Raw genomic sequence first — 23,903 nt, forward strand, 5'->3', positions numbered from 1 at the left:
GCAGGAAGATAGTTAGGCTATAGCTCAGCTGAGACCTCATCTGTTTGTCTCTTTCAACCACAGAAAGCTCAGCAACCTGTCCACAGTACCGGGATACTGAAGTACTCTATAGGACAGTCTATACTTTGTACAGCGTAGCCATCTATATGATGGCTATATCCTAGCGAAATAGGCAGGATCAGGAAGGTATTTTCATTGGAGGAGGAGGCTGAACTAGGTTTGCTACTGTCTTCACAGCATCAGAAAAAATGAGGTGGCACAAGGTGGATAATATTCAAATTTTGACATATCTTGTGACTTTGTAAACTTCCCAACAGACAAAGCCTAGTGTGGCAGAACACTGACAGCCATCTCTTAATACTGAAGGTATAACAGAAGCTGGTGAGTGTAAAGAAATGGTCTGGTCCAGCCAGCAAAAAAATACAACTTGAGCTTTGGGAAAGGAGGCAGAAACCATCAGGGTCTACACCTCTCGCCTCCTAGCAGTTTGCTTAATGCAGTCTCTAAACAGACCAAGAATTTTTCAGGCCCCCATCTATATCCATGCACTGCTTATGCCTAATTCTATTTTCTTCAGAAATGCTTTTTAATAAAATTGAAGCCAGCTGCTTAAGCCCTTGTCACGTGTTTGTGTCAGTGTTGTGTGACAGTTTATTCATAATTAAACACTAGACAGCTTTATGATCTGCCAGTCATCATTTATCTAGGAGATTGTCCTATTTATCCAATTAAACAGGTATACATCATCAAGGTATTACATTTTTTCTTGAATGCTTGTCTGGTGCTGAAGCCTTGTACCATTTCATTTAATCTGTGTACACTAAAATCTAAAGCAAAATTCTTCTAAAATCAAGAAATGTTATAATAAAAACAGAAGCTTCAGAGTTGGTATTATCTATGAGTTCTCATGTAAGCTTCAGATACAAACTCGATATGGAATTGATATTGAATACTTTAATGTGGAATACTCTCTTAGTTCCCTTTCACGTTAATATAAATTTTATTATAATTTATCTGACAGCTTGGTTACTGGCAGGAGAATTCATTTTGCTGGAAGATAAAGAAGAGTGAGAAAATAAAACTAGCACCATGTCGAAAATAATATAAAACAAGGAAGGAGAATCATCCGGTAAAAATTTAGATTTCCTGGTTCAGCGAAGAAAAAGGCAGGAGTCTAGGGAGATGTCTTGCTCACACATTTAGAGTAACACTTGAATTTGCCAATTATATCCCAGTAATATCCTATCCTGCAGCACAGATTCTTTCCCTGGCTAACTAAAAATTAATTTTGCATAGTGTAAAATAGTCTTTAAAAAAAAAAACCAAACAAAACAACAAAACAAAACCTCCACAAAACCCAACAATCCACCTTCTTCTCTAAGTCTTGCAAACTCATCTCTGCCAATAGATCCATGATTACTCTACTGAAGAATTGACATATTAATAACATCTGTAAGAACTTATTAAACACTAAGCACCCTGACTATGTCTTGTCACTCTGCCAACATTATTTAATTTTTTCTATAGTACAGAGTCTAACTATGAAGAGTATCACTCTTCCAAGGCTACAGATCTTGTCATCAAAGCTTATAAATCATCTTAAATAATCAGTCAGAAGTATTTAGTTCAAATGTGATTTCATACTATGAACATGATTCAAGCATTTGAATCAATAACCTATAAATTAATTTATAAAACTTTTGAAATGTCCAGATGTGCTTGGTCTAACAAGACTCCACTTAACAACTAAAATAGCTTCTTGGTCTACACAGTTTTTAGGAAGGCCCAACTTCACAAGCATCTGAAATTATTAAGCAGCTTCCTTGATAGCCTATAAGTCCCTTGGGATCTTACCATTACATCTGTGTCCTGCAGAATCCTTGCATTGGGTTCTACTACAATCTAGAACTAGCAGCCAAGCTCTAACTATCAACAGAATCCTCTAGAGAAGCTCAGAAACTTAGATAAGTCTAATGAAATTAATTTTAAGCTTGATACCACACCACGGTGTCCTCTTTTTCTTCAAAGTCTAAGTGAGAATACTTGCCTAGCCTCTACACAGCCTGAGACACTGAGCTACATCTTCTTTCCAGAAGATGGTACAAATACAGCAGCTTTCAAATATTCAGATGGAAAGACCTAAATTTTCCTGTTGGTTCCTATTGCTGGGCTGAAGCAGCAGCTAATGGAGACTGTGCTGAATCTAAGCTAGATGAATCAGATAATTCTTCACAGTTCTTCCAAGGTACCTATTTTGTCAATTAATCCTATAAGAAATTTCACTTACATATCTGTTAGATAAGACCTATATTATCTTGGGCTAGACCTAAAATTGAGGTGAGATAATTGCCTGAATGAGATGCCATAAATGGAGTAGACTGGATTCCAAAAGCTATTACAAGATGCTATTGACAAGGTTATGAGCTGCCTCAAGAAAAAATCTGCAGCTGTGGATCTTATATTTGTGTTTCCATCATCTAAACTTCTAGGTAGAACTGCTCAGGAAATCAATCTGGCTTCTCTTATCTTTCTTGTTTCTTCACATTCATTATGGCAGTCACATTTTGCTCTAGGAGACAATAGAGACGGTGTTACAGGAGACAACATACTTTTGTAAGAACATACAATGGAAGAATAATATTTGGAGATGTCAGGTGCTGGCAAGTTATCCTACCCACAGGTGCACCCTTATGCAGCCAGTGTTAGGCTCACTTCGGTTCATTTTTTGAATTCCATGTCAAATTGACTAAGTCTAACAACTGGAAAGTTTTCAAGATGAAAAGCACTTGTCAACATGACTCAGCCAAGGAATATATTTAAAAGAAGAGAACTCAATTACATTTGGAATGTCTGTACCCTGCTAAGGACAGCAATTTTAGGTGTGACAGAAATTTTAATGCTAATGATTTGGAAGTCCTAAACTGAGACTCAGCTTTTTAATGCTAAAGTAACAGCGCCTAAATAACTACCAGATGAATGCTTTAAAACTAAATACTGTGCTAAAACATTACTAAAGACAGGAATGCCAAGCAAAAAAATAAAGATATGAAACAAAAATATGAAGACCCAGCTTAGATTCAGGATTTGAAAGGATTGCATAGAATACGCAAACTTCCCTGGCCAATAATATTCACGCCTGTTTAACATATATAAAAACTGATACTGAACTTTACTAACACAAATGTCTCTCAAATTACCATTTTCTTTCACTTGCATATTTCTCTATTGAATAGAAATTTATCCTTTGGTATCATTAAACTCAAATGGTGTCTGGAAAATCCTCAAACACTCAGTGTGGCTTAAATTCATTCTTAAAGGAGAGCTGTGACTGATTTGAAAGTTGGGGTAACTTTCAAAGCATCTGAAAAGCACTTTCAATGCTTTAAAAAGGCAGGTAATTTCTATATCTTGTTAGATAAAAATAGTCTTTAAAATGCTAACATCAGAAGGTATACAGGCCAATGACACATATCACCATATTCAATATGGCCTATCTACATATAAGTTGGTTTTACAAAGGGACCTCAGCAATGGAAAGGTTAGAAGTAATGGAGAAATAAATTGTACCTTTTTAGCCTGGCAAAAGAAGAACAAGTCAGGACAGAGGAGTCAGTACAGAACTGGGAGTGGTGTGCAAGAAACCGTGAAAAAAAGGTGTGCCTGGCAAACATTGTTTTAGGCTAACATGAAACACTGACTTTTTTGTAAATCTAGCCTAAGAAAAGGTTATAACAGCACCAAAACCATCTCAACTTTGCAAATAATTTCGTTAGAAACACTGTGAACTTGGGATTGTGGCCTCTGGCAACATCCTGCACCAAGTCATACTGAATAAACAGTCTTTACAAGCATTCGTGATTTTGTCTTAAGATGTGATGGTTGATTTGGTATTATTTAGAGCAAAAAAGGTATAGATGCATATCAGGCATGTAGAAGGCTATCATTATATGCCTCTCAAGTGCTACGCTGGATAGGAGAAAGTAGGAAGACAAATAGAAAGCTGAAATTTCTTACACGAAAGAGTGAATAAAGACTCAGTTGGGCAATACTATATCCCTCGCTCACTAAACCCCATGCCGTTACACCCCCTCCAGCTCTTACAATCCCGGTCCTATTTATTTCAATGCCTTGATATAATTTTTTAAAGTCTCCTGCTGTGTCCATAATGTTTCTGATTTCTTCACTCTCTTATTGCAAAACAACCATGTCCATGGAGCACCTCTCCTTTGAGGAAAGGCTGAGAGAGTTGGGGTTGTTCAGCCTGGAGAAGAGCAGACTCTCGAGACATTCAAGGTCAGGCTGGATATGATTCTGAGCAACCTGATCTAGTTGAAGATGTCCCTGCTCATCGCAGGAGAGTTAGACTAGGTCACCTTTGAAGATCCTTCCAACCCAAACTATTCTACAATTCCATGAGTCTATGACTACCTTCCCACTTGTGTGCTTTCAGCTACCAGCCAACCAAAGGTGCTAACTGGAAAATACCCTGTCCCTGGCAGTGTTCAGGGCCAGGTCGGATGGAGCTTGGAGCAACCTGGTCTAGTGGAAGGTGTCCCTGCCTATGGCAGGGAGTTGGAACTGGATGAGCTCCAAGGTCCCTTCCAACCCAAATCACTTTGTGATTCTATGACAAAACCAATGTGGTGCGACTTTAAGCATATCATAAGAGCTGTGGTCATGCTGCTTGTTTGGCTAGTAGTGCTAAGCCTGAACCCATGGGCAGCCAGATCAGTAAGTACTATCTGTGTTTAGACTCATCAGCCATCACCTACTTGTAAAGGGGCAAGCAGGACATTGCTCCGCAGTGGCTTGTTGGCCAAGCTAACCACTGTTGCTTCCAGCTTTGGGAAATAGGTTACTGTGTACCCTGATGGTAAGTTGCACAAACTTGGTATACGATGTAGAAACTGGTTTGCTCCCTTCTGCTCCTGTTCTTTACCTTGCTTCTCTCCCACATCATTATCACTGGTTGGGGAATACTGTTTTTTAAGTTTTGCTTACACTAGCTGGGGGATCACTCTGAGTAAAGTTGATGCTTTGGCTTTTTTAAAAACTTTGAATCTGGAGCTCACAAAGTATCCATTAAAAAGCCAACAGGGAACTTGTCGTATCCTGATGATATTTTATTTGTATTTGGAGATCTTCTGTTTGTGTTTTCAAATCTGGTTTTATTTTAACTGAAATAGCTGTTCAGAGTCTACCACTTTGGATTTTGTCAACACAACTGGGTATAATCTGTTTTTTTTCTTCCTGACCAAACATCTTCAGGCAATGCTGTAGCTACACAGAAAAATAACTAAAAGGGAGTATTTACAGACCGAGTGATTCTTCCTTAACAAATGTTTCAGTACAGCTTAAAATGATACAGCTCCTGAGCAGAAGAGTAATTTTCTATTTGTTATCAACAGCAAACCCAGTAAGTATACAATTTGTAAAAATGTTTTAGTATTTAGTGGTGTATTTTAACTTAAAGGCTTGAAGAGCTTCTTCACAAAGACATATTTTTTTCAGGATACTTTAGTAAAAGTAGAATTTTGTTTAGGTAGTTTAATAGTTATCAAGGGAAAAACTCCAAAGAGGCAAAAGCAATAATAGTCTGGATGGTTCCCATCACCACTAGAAACTAAATGACACGATTTATCATCACTTTACTTCAGTTTTACACTTGTGCAACTTCAAAGTTCAGCAAATTGCACTGGAACGTTGAAGTGATGGATAATGTGCCATATTCCTCTCTGAGCAATAAATAACCTTTGTGAAAATATGCTAAAGTGTGTCTTAGGAATCTGTGGGGTGGATTGAGAAAATTGCAGAGAATTAAGATTGATAACAGTTTTCTTCCTGTGGCTGAATAATTTTTCTCAAAAATTTTCTCCAATCACCACCTTTTTTAACAACCTCACAAATTCTTCTCTCAAGTTAAGTACATTCTCTACCTTTTCTAGAGAAACATAAGGCTAGATGGTACCATCTTTTAATTTAACAGATGGGTGTCTTACTTGGATGTCAAATTCTCTTTGATACCTACATAAATGGTTGAAGTGGTACAGAAAACATTTATTTCTATACTCATGAATAATTATCAGCTTTTCAAGAAGCCCATTAGAAATTTTATCTATTTCTAGAATGAATCCTAGAATGAAACATACCTTCATCAAATAGCAGTGATTATGTGCACAGTTGTCCCTTTTTCTCAGTTTTAGTCATTATTACTGTGTTCATTCTAAACATACAGGATGAAATATTGATGTCAATGGCTATACTGTTGTGAGATTTGAATTCACTTTAGCACTTGATGTCTTTTGAATCACTGAGTTCATTTTGAAGAGCCTTTTATTTTATCTCACTTCTGTTATTCAACATGCATTACAACAATGCCTCTTTCATTGATCATTTTTGAATACTGACCATTTTCCTTCAGTTTTATATCAAGTCCACTTTCAATAGTTTCTATACAGTTAACAATCTGAAGAAAATACAAGCATGTAATTATTTTTAAATTACTGTTCGTAGGTACAAGCTTGCAATAGCTAGATGAAAATTGTAGGAATGGTTTGACAGCTGAATAAACTAAAAGATTTATTTTAAAGTGTTATTAAATAATCAAGGAATTCCTCCATCAATATTCTATGTAAACAAGGATTGTATTAATCTAATTCTGTACCTCCTGCAGCTTCTAATAAGCTCTTGTTTTTATTTACGTTCAAGGAGACTGAAAGGGTAGTTAAGTTATTTTGAGAGACACAGTGTGAAATTTGTCCAACCCTTTTTCTCTTACTCTACGAGTTTTTAGACTGATACATAAGAATGTGTGATATATCCTCCCACAGATGGCAGAACTCACCGAACAGAATACTGATTAATGTCATGCTGAATCCTGATGCAAGTTGACAGAAACAGATGAGTCCTCTCAACCAACCATGAAAGTGCATTTGCTCATACCGTATGTATTAGTCGCAGTGCATAAATTTATGAATAATTTATCCATACAGACCAGACTTGGGGATGCTCTACATATCATTGAAAATCCACTGTCATGGACTTCAAGTGCTTAATGTACTGCTTTGGGGAAACATATATGTGATAAATAGGAAAACAATGCACAAATCACGGGCTCTCACCATGTTCCCTCTCATCTGACTGCTCAGCAATGTGCCTACTGTCATCCCTCACCCTTTTCTGTACCCGCTAGACCTTTTCTTGCCCTTCCTCCAAGTCCTTTTGAAAGATCAACCTGCTTCATGAGGCATAAAGTACAGGATTAAAACAAAACTCAGGACAAGTCTGTTTACTTGGAGTCCTTTTCTCCTTGGTTTTCCCATGTTTTTGCACTTGATTTCAAGCATTGTGGAACAGAAAATGTTCTGGTGTCTGTATCTTAGTTTCAACAGCATCCTTGGCAACTATAAAACAGTAAATCTAATGAACCTGCCATAAAAGACATACATGGAGATGGAGAGAAAGCCACGGAAATTGTTACTGAATGTAATCTGTATTATATATTATATATGGTAGGTCTAGCACATCACTTAAGTCTGCTATAATATTTCTTACTGGCTGGGTGTAGGTCTTCACACCTGACAGGAAACAGTGAAATTAAACAGGTGAAAACAGTCAATCTAGACACAGCCTTCACTATTTGAAAAACAGTGACTTTGGAACAGACAAGTTCCATGGATATAGTTCTGTGGGTTTTAAACAGGATTAATTACTTATTTTAGCATAAAGAAATTGAGAAGTGTTGCTAATTCTTAATGATAGCTTTTTAGCCCTGCTTTGCTGAGGAGTGACAGTTTTGGAGGGGCAGAGGGAGGAAGAAAGGATGATTCATTGGTAAAAAGTGAAGAAAAAGGGCAAATACAAATAAAAATAAGAAGATTAATAGCATCATGTAGTGAATCTGACCTTTGAACAGTGCACTGAACTGAGCAGAAGCTGAAAAATTACCTCAGAGGAGCAAGAGAATTTGCAAGTGTTCATGGACTCATCTCTTAAATCCTGAGTTTTGGTGTATTTTTGTGTCACAAAGCATTTTCTGGGGTCCATAATGAGTTAAGGAATTACTGGTCTTCACAGACAGTTGTGCTATATGGAATATTATAATTTAATCCAGTAAAAATTACCTACTTCATGATCAGTCTAATGAACAATAAAAACAGATATTTGAGGCAGCTTTATCTTATTAATACAGCCAAGCTTTCATCTCATTCTCTTCATGCTGTCTACCTTTGACATCAGGACTAAGCTGGCAAGCATGGTTACTTAAGCTTTCCATCAGTTGAGGTTTAATCTCCTGCCAATGTGTATAACCGAAATCTTAGACATCTACATTACCTGCTTTTTCATATTAAAAGTAACATGAAAATAATTCTGCCTGAAGAGCTGCTTTACGAAATGGAGGTTTAATTGACACCATCACCAAAAGCCCTTTACAGAAGTGTTCAGAAAGAGAGTGCACGTTTGCTGCCATACGGGAATCACAAGGTTGTACAAGGAATTTTAAATATTCCCTTCTTTGTTGTTTTTAATGCAATCTCCCTCTCTTACTGCCCACCCTCCCCCTAAAAAGATGAAAATATTGTATGTTGGTCTACAGCGAAAACCAACAAATATTCCAGCACTGCCTGTTAGCTCAACCACACTCAATCTTTCCTCCTCCTTACTATAATTTACTGCTGAGGAGCAATTCTTTAGTCTCCCACATACCTCAGCCAGGATCACAGTATTTAACAAAACTAATATATAGTGTGAAAAATTAAACTGTACCAACGTACAACCGACATGAGAGGCTTAAAATAGAAGATATAGTTCAAACATCATTACAGTGTAAAAACTTTGTCAAAAAAAAATCCAACCAATATTTGCCAGAAAGGTAATAGAAGAAGATATAGTTTCAATTTTTTAAATGATCCTCTTATAACAGCTACCAGTTTCAATGAAATAAATACATTATAAATTAATCATTTGAGGCATATATCTCACCAGAATTGTCACAGTGATAAAATTCTGCTTTAAAGAATATGCCCTGAGAAAACACAGGATAGAGCCGTGTCAGTCTTCCTGAGTAATAACTTCTCCATCAGCAGTCAATTATTAGGCTATTATTAGTGACAAGAATTGGTGAGATGTGCCACAAACTAGAGAGCTGAGTGACTTTGCCCAGGAGAAATTGAAGACTCAGAGGTCAGCAAATTATGTTCATTTTTCCCCGCCCTGGGCTTTTCATATTTCCCGTCTTTCCCTGGGGAGTCAGGAGCAATGGCGATTGCAGGTACCAATTTCCTGCACTTCCCATGGAAATAAATCATCCCTTCCAACAAGGATGGTGGAGGCCTAATTATCTGCTACTCAGTTAAAGACACTCGCTCACAGAAAGCCAGGGTGCCACCACAAAAAAAGCAACTGCACTATGTTGTATTTTTATCTGCCTTAGTCTTCCCAGTTAAATACCCAATTTTTTTGCAACTTCTTATTGCAAATATTGTTATGCATTTTAGTCAAAGGCTTCTGCCCTTTTTTTCCTCTGACAACACGACCCCGGACCTCAACCGAGCTGTGGAATATGCGAAAAGATTTCACCCGTCTTCCAGGGGAGCACACTGTCACCTGGTTGCTCCGATGCTGGGACAATGGGGCCGATGGTCACGAACTAGAAAGTAAGGAAGCCAAGCAGCTGGGATCACTTGCTAGGGAAGGAGGAATTGACAAAGCGATTGCAAGAGAGAAGCGAGCCCTCAGCCTTTGGAGGCGGCTCCTGGCAGCTGTGAAGGAAAGGTTTCCCACCAAAGACGATATTACGAGTCGCTCAGCCAACTGGACCACAATGGAGAAAGGCATCCAGTCCCTGAGGGAATCAGCCATTATAGAGATGATCTATCGTAGGCCGGATGCCAGGAACACATCTGTAGATCCAGATGAAGTCGAATGTAAACGACCCATGTGGCGGAAACTTACACGGAGTGCGCCATCATCATCTGCCCACACATTGGCATCAATGACCTGGAATGACGGAGTATCACCAACAGTGGATTGCCTATTTCGTCAACTCCGAGAGTTCGAAGACAATCTCACCCCTTCCATCATTTCAGCTGTGGAAAAGCTGTCCCAGGAGTTCAAACAATTGAGAGACGATTTATTCGATCTATCCAGCTCCCCACGCGTACCAACCCATGTCTCAGCTATTAACAGAAGGCGCCCTACTGCTCGAGAAAGAAAATATAGGAGGTACACGCCACGGGCCACGCTATGGTTTTACCTGCGGGATCACAGAGAAGACATGAGAAAGTGGGATGGAAAACCTACCTCAGTTCTGGAGCAACGGGTGCGTGAACTGAAGAGGAAAACAATGGTCAAGGATGATCCTCCCAGGAAAGCCGCTGCTCCAGTCTCTGGTGAGCAGTTTCCCAGATGGAGTGGAAGAGCTGATTTTACTCCAGCTCCTGTGATAAGGAATACTAATCCCTTTCTACAAGACAGAAGTGGAGAATTTTATGATCACTATTAGAGGGGCCCTGCCTCCAGCCAGGTGGAGGAGAGGGATAATCGGGTTTACTGGACTGTGTGGATCAGATGGCCTGGCACATCAGTCCCACAGAAGTATAAGGCTCTAGTAGATGCTGGTGCACAGTGTACTCTGATGCCATCAAGGTATCAAGGGGTGAAACCCATTTCTATTTCTGGAGTGACAGGAGGATCCCAAGCATTAACCATACTGGAAGCTGAAATCAGCCTGACTGGGAGGAAGTGGCAAAAGCACCCCATTGTGACTGGTCCAGGGGGTCCATGCATCCTTGGCATAGACTATCTCAGGAGAGAGTACTTCAAAGACCCAAAAGGGTATAGATGGGCTTTTGGTATCGCTGCCTTGGAGACAGAGGAAATTAAGCAGCTGTCCACCTTGCCCGGTCTCTCAGAGGATCCTTTTGTTGTGGGGTTGCTGAAGGTCGAAGAACAACAAGTGCCAATTGCGACCACAACAGTGCACCGGAGGCAATATCGCACCAACCGAGACTCCTTGATTCACATCCATAAGCTGATCCGCAGACTGGAGAGCCAAGGAGTGATCAGCAGGACCCGCTCACCCTTTAATAGCCCCATACGGCCAGTGCAAAAGTCTAATGGAGAGTGGAGATTAACAGTAGACTATCGTGGCCTGAACGAAGTCACACCACCATTGAGTGCTGCCGTACCGGACATGTTAGAACTTCAATGTGAACTGGAGTCAAAGGCAGCCAAGTGGTATGCCACAACTGATATTGCCAATGCATTTTTCTCAATCCCTTTGGCAGCAGAATGCAGGCCACAGTTTGCTTTCACTTGGAGGGGCGTCCAGTACACTTGGAACCGACTGCCCCAGGGGTGGAAACACAGCCCCACCATCTGCCATGGATTGATCCAGACTGCACTGGAACAGGGGCAAGCTCCAGAATACCTGCAATACATTGATGACATCATCGTGTGGGGTGATACAGCAGAAGAAGTTTCTGAGAAAGGGAGGAAGATAATCCAAAACCTGCTGAAGGCTGGTTTTGCCATAAAACGGAATAAGGTCAAGGGACCTGCACAGGAGATTCAACTTTTGGGAATAAAATGGCAAGATGGACGCCGCCAGATCCCCACAGACGTGATCAACAAGATAACAGCAATGTCTCCACCAACTAACAAGAAAGAAACACAAGCTTTCTTAGGTGTTGTGGGGTTCTGGAGAATGCACATCCCAAATTACAGTCTGATTGTAAGCCCTCTCTACCACGTGACCCGGAAGAAGAATGATTTCAAATGGGGCCCTGAGCAACAACAAGCCTTTGAACAAATTAAACGAGAAATAGTTCATGCAGTAGCCCTTGGACCAGTCCGGGCCGGGCCAGATGTGAAAAATGTGCTCTATACCGCAGCTGGGGAGAATGGTCCTACCTGGAGCCTCTGGCAGAAAGCTCCAGGGGAGACTCGAGGTCAATCCCTCGGCTTTTGGAGTCGGGGATATAAAGGATCCGAGGCCAGCTATACTCCCACTGAAAAAGAGATACTGGCAGCCTATGAAAGGGTTCGAGCTGCCTCAGAAGTGATTGGAACTGAAGCGCAGCTCCTCCTGGCACCCCAGTTGCCTGTGCTGGGCTGGATGTTCAAAGGCAGGGACTCCTCTACACATCATGCAACTGCATGGAGTAAGTGGGCCGCACTAATTACACAACGAGCTCGAATAGGAAATCCCAGTCGTCCAGGAATTCTAGAAGTCGTCATGGACTGGCCAGAGGGCAAAGATTTTGGGATGTCACCAGAAGAGGAGGTGACGCGTGCTGAAGAGGCCCCACCATATAATGAACTGTCAGAGAGTGAAAAGCAATATGCCTTGTTTACTGATGGGTCCTGCCATACTGTGGGAAAGCATCGGAGATGGAAGGCAGCTGTGTGGAGTCCCCTGAGACAAGTTGCAGAAACTGCTGAAGGAGAGGGTGAATCGAGTCAGTTTGCAGAGGTGAAAGCCATCCAGCTGGCCTTGGACATTGCTGAACGAGAAAAATGGCCAGTACTTTATCTCTATACTGACTCATGGGTGGTGGCAAATGCCCTGTGGGGGTGGTTGCAGCAATGGAAGCAGAGCAACTGGCAACACAGAAGTAAACCCATCTGGGCTGCTGCACTGTGGCAAGATATCGCTGCTCGGGTGCAGAACCTGGTGGTGAAGGTAAGCCACATAGATGCTCATGCACCCAAGAGTCGGGCCACTGAGGAATACCAAAATAACCAGCAAGTGGATAAAGCTGCTAAGATTGAAGTGGCTCAGATGGACTTGGATTGGCAACATAAGGGTGAATTATTTTTAGCCTGGTGGGCCCATGACACCTCAGGCCATCAAGGCAGAGATGCAACATATAGATGGGCTCGTGATCGAGGGGTGGACTAAAGGATGGACACTATTGCCCAGGTTATTCACGAATGTGAAACATGTGCTGCAATTAAGCAAGCCAAGTGGTTAAAGCCTCTCTGGTATGGAGGACGATGGCTGAAGTACAAGTATGGGGAGGCCTGGCAGATTGACTATATCACACTCCCACCAACCCGTCAAGGCAAGCGCTATGTGCTTACCATGGTGGAAGCAACCACCGGCTGGCTGGAAACATATGCTGTGCCCCACGCCACTCCCTGGAACACTATCCTGGGCCTTGAGAAACAAGTCTTGTGGCGACACGGCACCCCAGAGAGAATTGAGTCAGACAATGGGACTCATTTCCGGAACAACCTCATACACACTTGGGCCAAAGAGCATGGCATTGAGTGGGTATACCACATCCCCTACCATGCACCAGCCTCTGGGAAAATCGAACGGTACAATGAGCTGTTAAAAACTACACTGAGAGCAATGGGTGGTGGGACTTTCATACACTGGGATACACATTCACCAAAAGCCACCTGGTTGGTCAACAGTAGGGGATCTGCCAACAGGGCTGGCCCAGCCCCATCAGAACTTTTACATACTGTAGAGGGGGATAAAGTTCCTGTGGTGCACATAAAGAATTTGTTGGGGAAGACAGTCTGGGTTATTCCTGCTTCAGGTAAAGGCAAACCCACTCGTGGGGTTGCTTTTGCTCAGGGACCTGGATATACTTGGTGGGTAATGCGGGAAGATGGGGAAGTCTGATGTGTACCTCAAGGGATTTAATTTTAGGGGAAAACAGCCAATGAACTCAATTGTACGCTGTTGCCTGCTCTATAACACTTTTATAGCCCACCAGCTAGATATCTTCAGGTCGCCAGCAATTGACCCTGACTTCCCTCCGATCATCACCTCAACAAAGAATGAATTTTGAGGAAACCAGACGAGCTCAGCAGTGACCAGACGAGTTTGGCGGTATCATCGCAGGCAACAATCCAACACTACATACCGTCCCTCCTGCCCTGAAAGGCTATTACAAGAGATGGAGCCTGACATCATGGACTGGATGAGTTTATCAACTTTACAGGGACTGGTCCATGGACTAGGGAACGATATCTTTCTCTGTGTGTGGGTGTGGGTGTATATATATGTGTATATATGGGACAGGGGCGATGGTGTGTTGAGAGATGTGGGATCTGAGCATGACGTGAATGGTATGGAATAAGAGGTGGATACTGTCCTGGGTTCAGCTATAGCAGTCATTTTTCTCCTTCTTAGTAGCTGGTGCAGTGCTGTGGTTTTTAACCTTCAGCCTGGGAACAACGCTGATAATACCGATGTTTTTAGTTGTTGCTAAGTAATGTTTATTCCAACCAAGGACTTTCTCAGTCTCATGCTTTGCCAGGGAGGAGGGGAAGCCGGGAAGAAGCAGAGACAGGACACCTGACCCAAACTAGCCAAAGGGGTATTCCATACCACAGCACGTCATGCCCAGTATATAAACCGAGGGGAGTTACCCGGAAGGCCCAGATCACTGCTCGGGTCGGGCTGGGTATCGGTCGGCGGGTGGTGAGCAATTGTATCCTCTCCCCTTGTTATTTCACTAATCATTATTATCATTGGTGGTAGCAGTAGTGGTTTTGTATTATACCTTAGTTGCGGGACTGCTCTTACCTCAACCCGTGGGAGTTACATTCTTCCGAGTCTCCTCCCCATCCCTCCGGGAGCGGGGGGAGGAAAAGGCAGGGAGTGAGAGAGCAGCTGCATGGTTCCGAGTTACCGGCTGGGCTCAAACCATGACAAACACCCATTTTTGTATAGCCACAAGTCACACAACGCAGCCATGAAATACAAAAGACTTAATCAAAAAAATTTTTTCATTCTCACATTACAGTCTCCAGTGAACCCAAGTGTCCACTTCTAAGATATTTCTTAACCTGTTTACATTTCAGCCTTAATGAGTTAAGTATAAAAAGTTCCTAAACATTGCATTCCATACATTTATTATGGCAGGAATGAACTTATCACTCCTGTACACAGACACTACATTGGTTCACTGATCTACCAATGATCATAGAGCTTTGTCACACCATGCAAAGCTCTGCAAGCTCTCTCCAATTGTATTAAATAAACACACTTTATGAATAAAAAAGTGACATGTCAATGTGAACTCTCACATATCTCTCTTTTTAAAAGGGGGTAACTGTGGTATAAACTTTCTGTCCCCTCTGGGCCATGGAAGATTATTGTATCATTTTCAGTGGAATCCAAATTTCACTTGGTTAAACCTTTATGAAAATGAACGACTTGTTGTGTGAGATGGTAATGCCAATGCCTGTGTCTAATGTTCTGAGAATGCCAAATTCCAGGACAAATCTACATTTTTTGCTACCTGAATCACTGGTGGTGGCAAATCACATTTTAAATAAACCTTGCATGAGGGCTTTAAAATGAGAACCTCAAGCAATAAATTAAACAAATGCAGAGAGATGATTCCCAGGGTAATCCTGGCGCACCACAGGCTTCGAGTGCTTTTGAAGGGGTGGAAGGTTATCAAAAGAAAGGTGAGTCCAGCTTACTATCGTATTGGAATATAATGCTAAGAGCTTTCTTTTCAAATAAATGATATATACCTACAAAGTCTGTAGGAAGAAAAGAGATGAGAGAAAAAACAGAAAGAGATGACAGCATGAAAATATGTTGGGTTGTTTAATTTTTTTTACTTCATGCAGATGTTTATGAGGACTCCTAGCTATATGTTGAACACTTGGAGCTCTCTGAAAAAGCAGCATTCATAGGTGGAAAAGAAAGATTTAAACTACTAGTGGCAAAGATCCTATCGAACTGAGGCCATGACTGCGTCTCAGTATTTCAGCAAAATCAAAGACACCGAAGTTAAGAGAAAGCATCTCTTTTTTCAATTTACATGTAGGCCTGATTCTGATAGTCACTCAGTTTTATCAATCAAGAATTATCAAGGAAGCAAAGTCAAATTTGAATTAAAAAACAAAACAAAACAAAACACAAAAACCCCACTCCCCCCCCCCAAAAAAAAATCCCAAACAACTAAAAACCATCAAATATACAAATCTAGACTTATACATACAAAACTGAAGTTTTTGATATGCAGAATAACTAATAAGTCAGAGTCACAGTGCTTGGTGTAAACATGTATTTCTACATAGAAAAGGCAAGCAAATAATACCTGTTATTTCTCAGTCAACTGAATTAAAAGCATGAATGAGGACTAAAACACTAGATTCTTTATTAGTAAGAAATAACAGACAGAAAAAGAAAGATTTTGTCTTATACTTCTTTGAATAAAAACACTTTTGATAAACCAAAGCAGAAAGATACATTTTTACTTGTGGAAACAAAGTGATAGTTGCAGGCTGTACTAGAAAGGAAGCTTTTTGCTGATTTACTTTTGTTTTAGTTATAGAGACTGCAGTACTGGTTGACTTTCACAGTACTCTGTGACTACAGATTGTACATATTATACTATACACGCAGTATTCTGTATTCAATGACTATGCTTAACTTACAAAATTATATTAAAATAATTGTCATTTCAGTAAGTACTATCTTCTTTCAAAGAGCTTCCAATACTTTTAGAGTGAAATTATTATAGAAACATTCAATAATCTATGGGATTCAGGCTGACAGGCCGTAAGCTTAAGCCTCTATATTGAATGCATATTCTACATAGCTAACAGTGTTATTCATATACAGTCCCACGAGAATTTGGTAATGCATCAATAAACATAATTTCTAACTGTGGATTGGGATTGCTTTTATTAATTTTTCTCCTCCAAGTATGAAATGCAAATCATGAAAAGTAGAATTTGCATCTTAACTTGACTTACATATTATCTCTGCTTTGCACCTTAGGAAACTGCCAGATATTAAGTTCCAGTTAAAGCTTTACCAATACCATCACAGTTTCCTGGAATCAGAGTAATTTTATTTTACTTCCTGACTAAATCGTGTTTTGAACTGTAAGAACCATCCTTTGTCACACTTTAAAAATGTGCAAATTGCAACTCACAGGTTGACTGTTATCCACTGTAAGTAACATCTATCTGCCTAAAGAAGCATTTCCTTTCATTGGGTATCTCAGATTTGAAAAACAATCTGCTAGAGAACTCGATAAACCTGAATATTGGCAGCTCACTGACCAACTAATTATTCTGAATTTCTGCTTTACCTAAAGGACATCTTTATCTCAGCAAGTGATTAATCAGTTCATTCAGCAAAGCTTGTTCCACAAATCCTAGTTCATCTTTTTGCTGATCTCACATCTATACTAATTTCACTAAGCGTAATATTATCCAAAGCATGCTTCCAAGTGTCATTAAAAATGTAGATTTAGTGCTTGCATAAATTGTCACAGTAATAGTAGATGTCTATATAGATAAATGCAATTCAATTCCTTCTCCTGACACTGCATCCACACACAAAGCATGAGAAAGGCAGTACTCCTTTTGCTCTAATTTCTATATTAAACAGATTTTTATTTGCATTCTTCTCAGTATTCTTGGGCACATCTAAGAATATATTTTCATTCCAAAGGACTAGATTATTGCTATACAACTAGCCTCAACACCCATAAATCTAAAGTATTTGTGGAAATAGAATCCTTTCTTTTTTCATGACTCAGTATTTACTTTAGATGCTTTTAACTCTAAGCATACGCAGTATTTTCTTACCACACTTCAAAATCTTGGGAGAAATATATGAAGATTAAGATATAATTCCTATTATGTGATAGCAAAGACTGTGTTGAAAACCACTCTATTTTCAAAAAAATATCTGAAAGCCAAAAAGAAAATAAGAACTTGGACGCTCTCCTTCAGTAAAGAGGCATTTCTTTTCTGATTTAGGATCTTGTATCAATCCACTTAAGATGCAGCAATATAAAGGCAGCATCAGGCTCTTGAGGTTTGGTTTGTAACTGCTCTTTCACTGCATTGCAAACATGAAGGAAGCACTGATGTCAGCAAAACTTGCAAATGGAAAATAATTCTAAATAAGCTTTGATTTGTTAAAGCAAGAACTGTGGGATACAATTTTATGTGATAGCATCTTAAAGTCTTTACATTATGAGCAAGGAATCAAATCTTTCTGCAGGTCTGTGCAGGAAAGCTCAGAAATAAGTATTCATTAGTGCATTTGCAAATGTGATCACAATCTGTCATTTGATCCTCCTGCCAAACAGAAAAGCATGACATGCTTTCAAGGGCTGTATATCTCCCATATTTGTGATGGAGCATTTCCAAAGGTGAAGGAATTTAGAGGTTAACTTCCTGCTGAACTACCCACCGCCCCAGCAGGCTGGGGTGGTTTGCTTGAATTAGTAATTTTTTGATAAGAAGTGACACAATACTGTAAAAAAATTTGGGCAGGACCCCAATGTATCATCAGCTTAAGACAAAGCCTTTCACACCATGTAGAACCCAGGCTCTGTCAGTACAGTTCAATAAGACCCAGCCTTACTGAACAGGCTTCATAGAAAGAAATATCTATTATTTGCGAACTGGTTTATGATACTAAGTCTACATCCCCCTTCTTTTGACAGGCTATAAAGCGAAAATCATTAGCCAGGTAAGTTGACTGAAAGCTTGATTAGCAGCTGGCAAAAGACTGAAGATGAAGTTCAAAGCCCAAGAACTAAGCATGGACACTGAGAAAAATAATCAGCAAAATGGTAATTATTACAGTTTGGCTTTTGTAATGTTCCAGATAAATGGGGAGATCTAATGTCTGCTTATTTAATCAAAGAATTAGCACTACTACTGCATTTTTAACTAAACAAATGATTAAAAACCATATTTCAGTGTCAAGTAATATCATGTTTGATTTCTGAAGTCACCAGGAATCATAAAGAAACATGGATCTTTCATTGTCAGATAGATCTTCACAGTACTGGAATGCATGTCAGATGCCTAGCAACTTTGTGACCTGCAGTACAAAGCTGTTGTTTACAATACAATTTGTATATATTTAACACAAAATGAAAAACGGGAATAGAGGTTGATAGAATGGATGTTCCATATGGTGAGCCTTAAAATATGACGAAGTATGTTATAGACAAGAAGAACCACTCCTCAGATTCAGCTCTACTGCAAGCATATCAGAAATGCATTGCATAGTATGAAAAATCTAGTGTTGCTCTGTTTTTTCTAAAATTTGCCTTACTTAAAGGAATTAAACCAAAACCATCAATATTCTCTTAATCCTTCCCTTACACACAGGACTCAGATACTCTTACACTAAGGATTACTCAGCCCAAGGCCTCTGTATACTCCTTTGCAATCATTTGCCTCTCTAGGTTTTCTTTCAACAATCAATACTGAAAAGAGTGAAATTATATTTCAGGAAAATACAGCCAGACTCTCAAAATGAAACTGACTACATACAATGGAGAAAGAGCATTGTTCATTGTAATATACTAGGCTCTAAAACAATAGAAGAGCAGAATTTGGCATTTTTGGGGGCTGTTCTAAAAAGATACGTATTTTTTTGTATTAATAAAACAGGATTGTAAGATTAAACATTCCTGACTGGCCTCAAGCAGCAAACCCTTCTATGTCAAAATAAGATAATTTTCATGCTGATTTGAACAGAAAACTTTGTTAATCATGGGCAATATTTTTGTAGTCTACTTGTGTTCATGTCTGTTTAGTTATCCATTGGATATTACAGATAAAAGAGGAAAATAAGTATTTTCAAATCTAACTTACCATAGGTTTTAAAAAAAAAGATCAGTTTTTGAAAAAATGACACAAATCATTTTGCAGTTCCAAGTTAATTCTATGCACAACTAAGCACCTTCCCAGATCATGTGAAAATATTTTGAGAAAAGTGACATAAGAAGAAAAAGGCTTCTATTAAGTGTTATAAATTCTGCTCCCCTCGCATTTAATAGTGAATTCTCTTTTCTCCCCACTGATCTTATTTTCAAAAGAAATCTATTCTGGTCTACTAAAAATGGTATTGTGAATTAATTTCCACTGAAATTACAAAGTTAGAATTACAGGATGGTGATGTTGGAAGATACCTCTGGCGATTGCCCAGCCCAACCTCCCTCCTCAACCAGAGCAGGTTGGGATTTGAATGTTTCCACAAATGGAGACTCCGCAACCTCTGCAGACAAGCTGTTCCTGTGTTTTACCACCCTCAACATGAAAAAAGACACTCATAATAATACTACTTTCAGTGACACAAATTAGCTGAAGCTGTCCATCTTAGTTTGACACTAGCTATATATGTGTCCTTCTCTGCCTGCACGGTTATATGGTAGCCTACACAACACCAGTTTAGTAGGCTTCAATCTATTTGCTTAAAGTTATCTAAGACAATTAAAGAAAATAATTTTACAGTTGTCACTTTAGAGGTGTATTAAAATCAGTTAGTCATTTGGCCTGACAATCATTTGGCCTGACAATCTATTCAAAGTTCGGTAAAATGATTGCAAATGACCGCAGAACACAACACAACCGTACTTGATCTGAAATATGAAACTGAATAAGAAAACACTCAAAAAACTAAAACCACAAACCCTCTGACATCTCTCTCTCTATATAAAAATAATATGTTTGAAAACTGCTTACTTTTCCTTGGCTGGCAGTTCTATCTGATAAGACATCTTAGATCCTGTCCTATCAGGCTTAGCTGTCCTTTGTCTTTGCCTTCTTCTTGGAACAGTATCAACGACATCTGGGCTACCCAGAAGGGAATCTCTTCGTTCTGGCACTGCCAAAAGTAAAAAGATCAAAGTTGATAAGAACTTAAATGTGAAGTATAACAACATATTCTTAAAACATTTTCTGTTCATTTTTATCAAAATCTCTATACTGCTAAGATGAGCTCTGATTTTACAGCAGTTGGTGTCAAACCAGACAGATGACACAAAGGGAAATTCAAAAAGACAAAATTTAAACTAGAAAGATAATTTTCCCTCAACGTCTCTTTGTAGTCTGTGGAGAGAATGATGGGCAGTTATAAACCAGAAATCTACTGATGGTCTCAAGACAACCAGATCCTTCCCTAAGTTAAACCCTCCCTTCCCTTGCTATTAATGCACTCAGGAGATATGTAGACATTTTTATTCCAGCTATCAATATCCTCTAGCATGTTTCTATTTGGTATGCCTGCTCTAAAAATAAAATATTTAATTACTTTTAATTTTAAAGACACTGCTATCCAGAACTGCACACATTTCAACTGTAAAATATTAAATAATAATGTAGTGACTGAGGCTGATGCTATTATGGTAACTTCCCTGATTATTACTTTCTATGTGTCTTAGGAAGGTTTAATCTTCACATGGATGAAAGACACCATAATTTGAGATTCAATACTGAAGGTTTTCACAGAAAGCAAACAATGGGTCCTATTTCATCATTCCTTTCACAGTTGTTATCCATGTCTACTGAAAATGAAACAGGAAGAAAATATGCAACCCACAAGTCACATTTTCACTGTTTCTCAAAAAAATGTTTTTCTGACCAAGAACACTCCTAAATTAAACCGAGGCTATAAAATTAAATAAATAGGCTATAAATATTAAATATATAAATAGAGGGTCCCTAGAGCAAGTGCAACTACTGCTTACAGTGAAGCATGTGCTTAAATATCAGAATCTGTTAGCTTTTACCAGTGTGCACTACACACCATCGCAGATTTACAGATCTGTGTAAGGTGACTTTGTCAGATATTAGCTGACATATTTCCAAGGCACAAGCTAATTAACAAGTTTCAAAGCACAGTACAGACAAGATACATTGCCTGTAATAAATGCTGAGAACAGTTAAATTACAGCTGAATCCTCCACACTAAACTTTAACTAGCTATGCATGCTTTTCCAGTGCTAAATCTTGAAAATATGTTCATGACTGTTAGTTATTATTTACTGGTAGCACGTTATATATCTAACATTTACACTAATACTATTTTATATACTCCAACATTACTTCCTAATGTCGGCCCCCTTTATATGTATTAATCAATACACGTAAAATAGTTCACTGTCAAGAACCAAACTGGAATAATTTTACTAACATAGCTTTCATTTTCCTTGTTGCTGCTCTCCTCCCACACTCTCTGCTTTTGCCAAAAAGCAGAACCAGAAGTAGCTGCATATACAAATCCTACAAAACGCTGTTGTTAAATAATGTCTGTGGGCTTTTACTTGTGTAATACACAACAGTGCCCATGGCCCTTGTGCTCAGCCTTGTTTACTGTTTAGACACAAATCCTGTTTGCCATCTACAACAGTCTCACTGGTGGCAGAGTGAAAAATATGGAAATGTTCATCTTTTCGGCACACTGCAGTTGTGCTAACTTCAGGCTGTGAAATGGTGTCAGTCTTCTATCAAACACCTCAACCTAACCTTTCCCATGAAAACAAATGTTGCTCTTATGACTTATTAAAACCGAGCAGAATAAAAAATATTGACCTAAATGATTAAATAAACCTCTGCAATAAACTTGTGAGAATGTTTCTTTTAATAATACCAAGAAGAAAGCTTCTCATTTGGACAGCCTAGGATACACTGTCATGAATAGTAGTTGACTGGCTCATAGATAACGATTGATCACCATAGGCTTGGGTTTTTTTCATTTTGTTTCATCGAATCACAGAATCACAGACTGGTTTGGGTTGGAAGGGACCTTAAAACTCATCCAGTTCCAACCCCCTGCCCCAGGCAGGGACACCTTCCACTAGACCAGGTTGCTCAAAGCCCTGTCCAACCTGTTTCTTTCTTTTAAGCCAAACTACGTCTTAGGTTAGAACTGCTAATGAAAAGATGGCATACATTTGCAGCTCAAGTATCATGCATCACAATTAAGACTTTAAACACACACTCACTACTGCTGCCCAAAAATAACTCCCATTAATGAATTCATTTAAAGTACTTGTCAAAAAGCCAAACAAAACTTCAGCAAAATATTATTTGTTGCTTGACACAAAATCATTTGGAAAAAGCAAAGACAGTCTCGAACATATACCTAGCTTTTAATTCTGCCTGAATTTCATCACCATTTTAAGGAAGTAAAATTCCTTGACTTCCCATGAAATTAAACTTCTTACTTTGATATTATGCAATACAATATGAATGGTTGTTATACCTTTGAGAAGAATAGTACCAATTTAAATTGAGACAAGAGTATTGTTTGATGAAAGCCAGTTGGTTATACCACCTATACCAACAAATGTTGATTAAGAAATGCAAATGTTCTAAATATATAATGTATCATCTGCAGATGAATAACTGCAAGAAACAAGATTGAGAAGGGCAAGATAGAGATTCACAGTTCAAGTACTTAAAAGATATTTGTGCTAAGATCAAAGACTTGTACTAAGATCATGCAGCATCATGATCTCTGAAAACTACAGGCATTTAAAGATTAATTTCTGTATCTTGGCTAAAGATAGGCAGTCCAGTTGTATTTTAAAATAGACTTCTGCATTACTTCATCTTTATATATAGATGTCAATTATTATAAAAGAAATACCTTCCAGTCTATCATATCCACTTTTCTGTCTGACAAAAAATCCACCTTCATTCTCTGTATATCATCACTTCTAATGAAAATTCTACAGCTTTGACTTGTCTAATTATTAATGACAGTGCTGTACTTGCCGATAAAACAGAACCCAGCTCCTCTCTATTCTCAGAAAGGACTAAACCCACTACTAAAAGCTTATGTTTGCCATAAAAAAATATGCAAGGAGCAAAGCAAGCAGAAAATGAGTGGAAGCATTCAACAATCGAGCAGTCTGTTTGCCTACAATGATCTAACTTTACAATGTCTGAATTCCTGAAGGGTATACTGCAAGCAAGAAAAAAGAAGTAGTAGTTCAGGAGATTTCACAAATAGGAAACAGTCACAGGCATAACTTCACTTCCCTTTACCTTATTAGCGTATATTTAAGATGTAACAAAAGATCCCCAAACTTGAACACTTCTATTTAATTCATTCCTGTCATCCAAGACAGGTAGAGCTGCTCCACTTGCTTAAC

General features: G+C 39.1%; 1 protein-coding gene across 8 annotated transcripts in view; it reads right to left on the reverse strand.

Moving 5' to 3' along the window:
- Positions 1 to 23,903, reverse strand: part of XRCC4 (X-ray repair cross complementing 4) — a 182,140-nt gene that overhangs the window by 45,988 nt on the left and 112,249 nt on the right. For 6 of the 8 annotated variants that reach the window (XM_030511446.1, XM_030511455.1, XM_030511452.1 and 3 more), the window contains one exon: positions 20,488 to 20,629. The exons of 1 other annotated variant lie outside the window; for it this stretch is intronic. In XM_030511446.1, the coding sequence (XP_030367306.1) occupies positions 20,488 to 20,629 (142 nt within the window). Of the gene's footprint in view, positions 1 to 2,196; positions 2,570 to 20,487; positions 20,630 to 23,903 lie in introns of those variants that run through there. One more of the 8 variants, XM_030511448.1, reaches the window with a different exon arrangement.

Source organism: Strigops habroptila, chromosome Z, assembly GCF_004027225.2.
Source record: "Strigops habroptila isolate Jane chromosome Z, bStrHab1.2.pri, whole genome shotgun sequence".
In the NCBI taxonomy this organism is placed as follows: Eukaryota; Metazoa; Chordata; class Aves; order Psittaciformes; family Psittacidae; genus Strigops; species Strigops habroptila.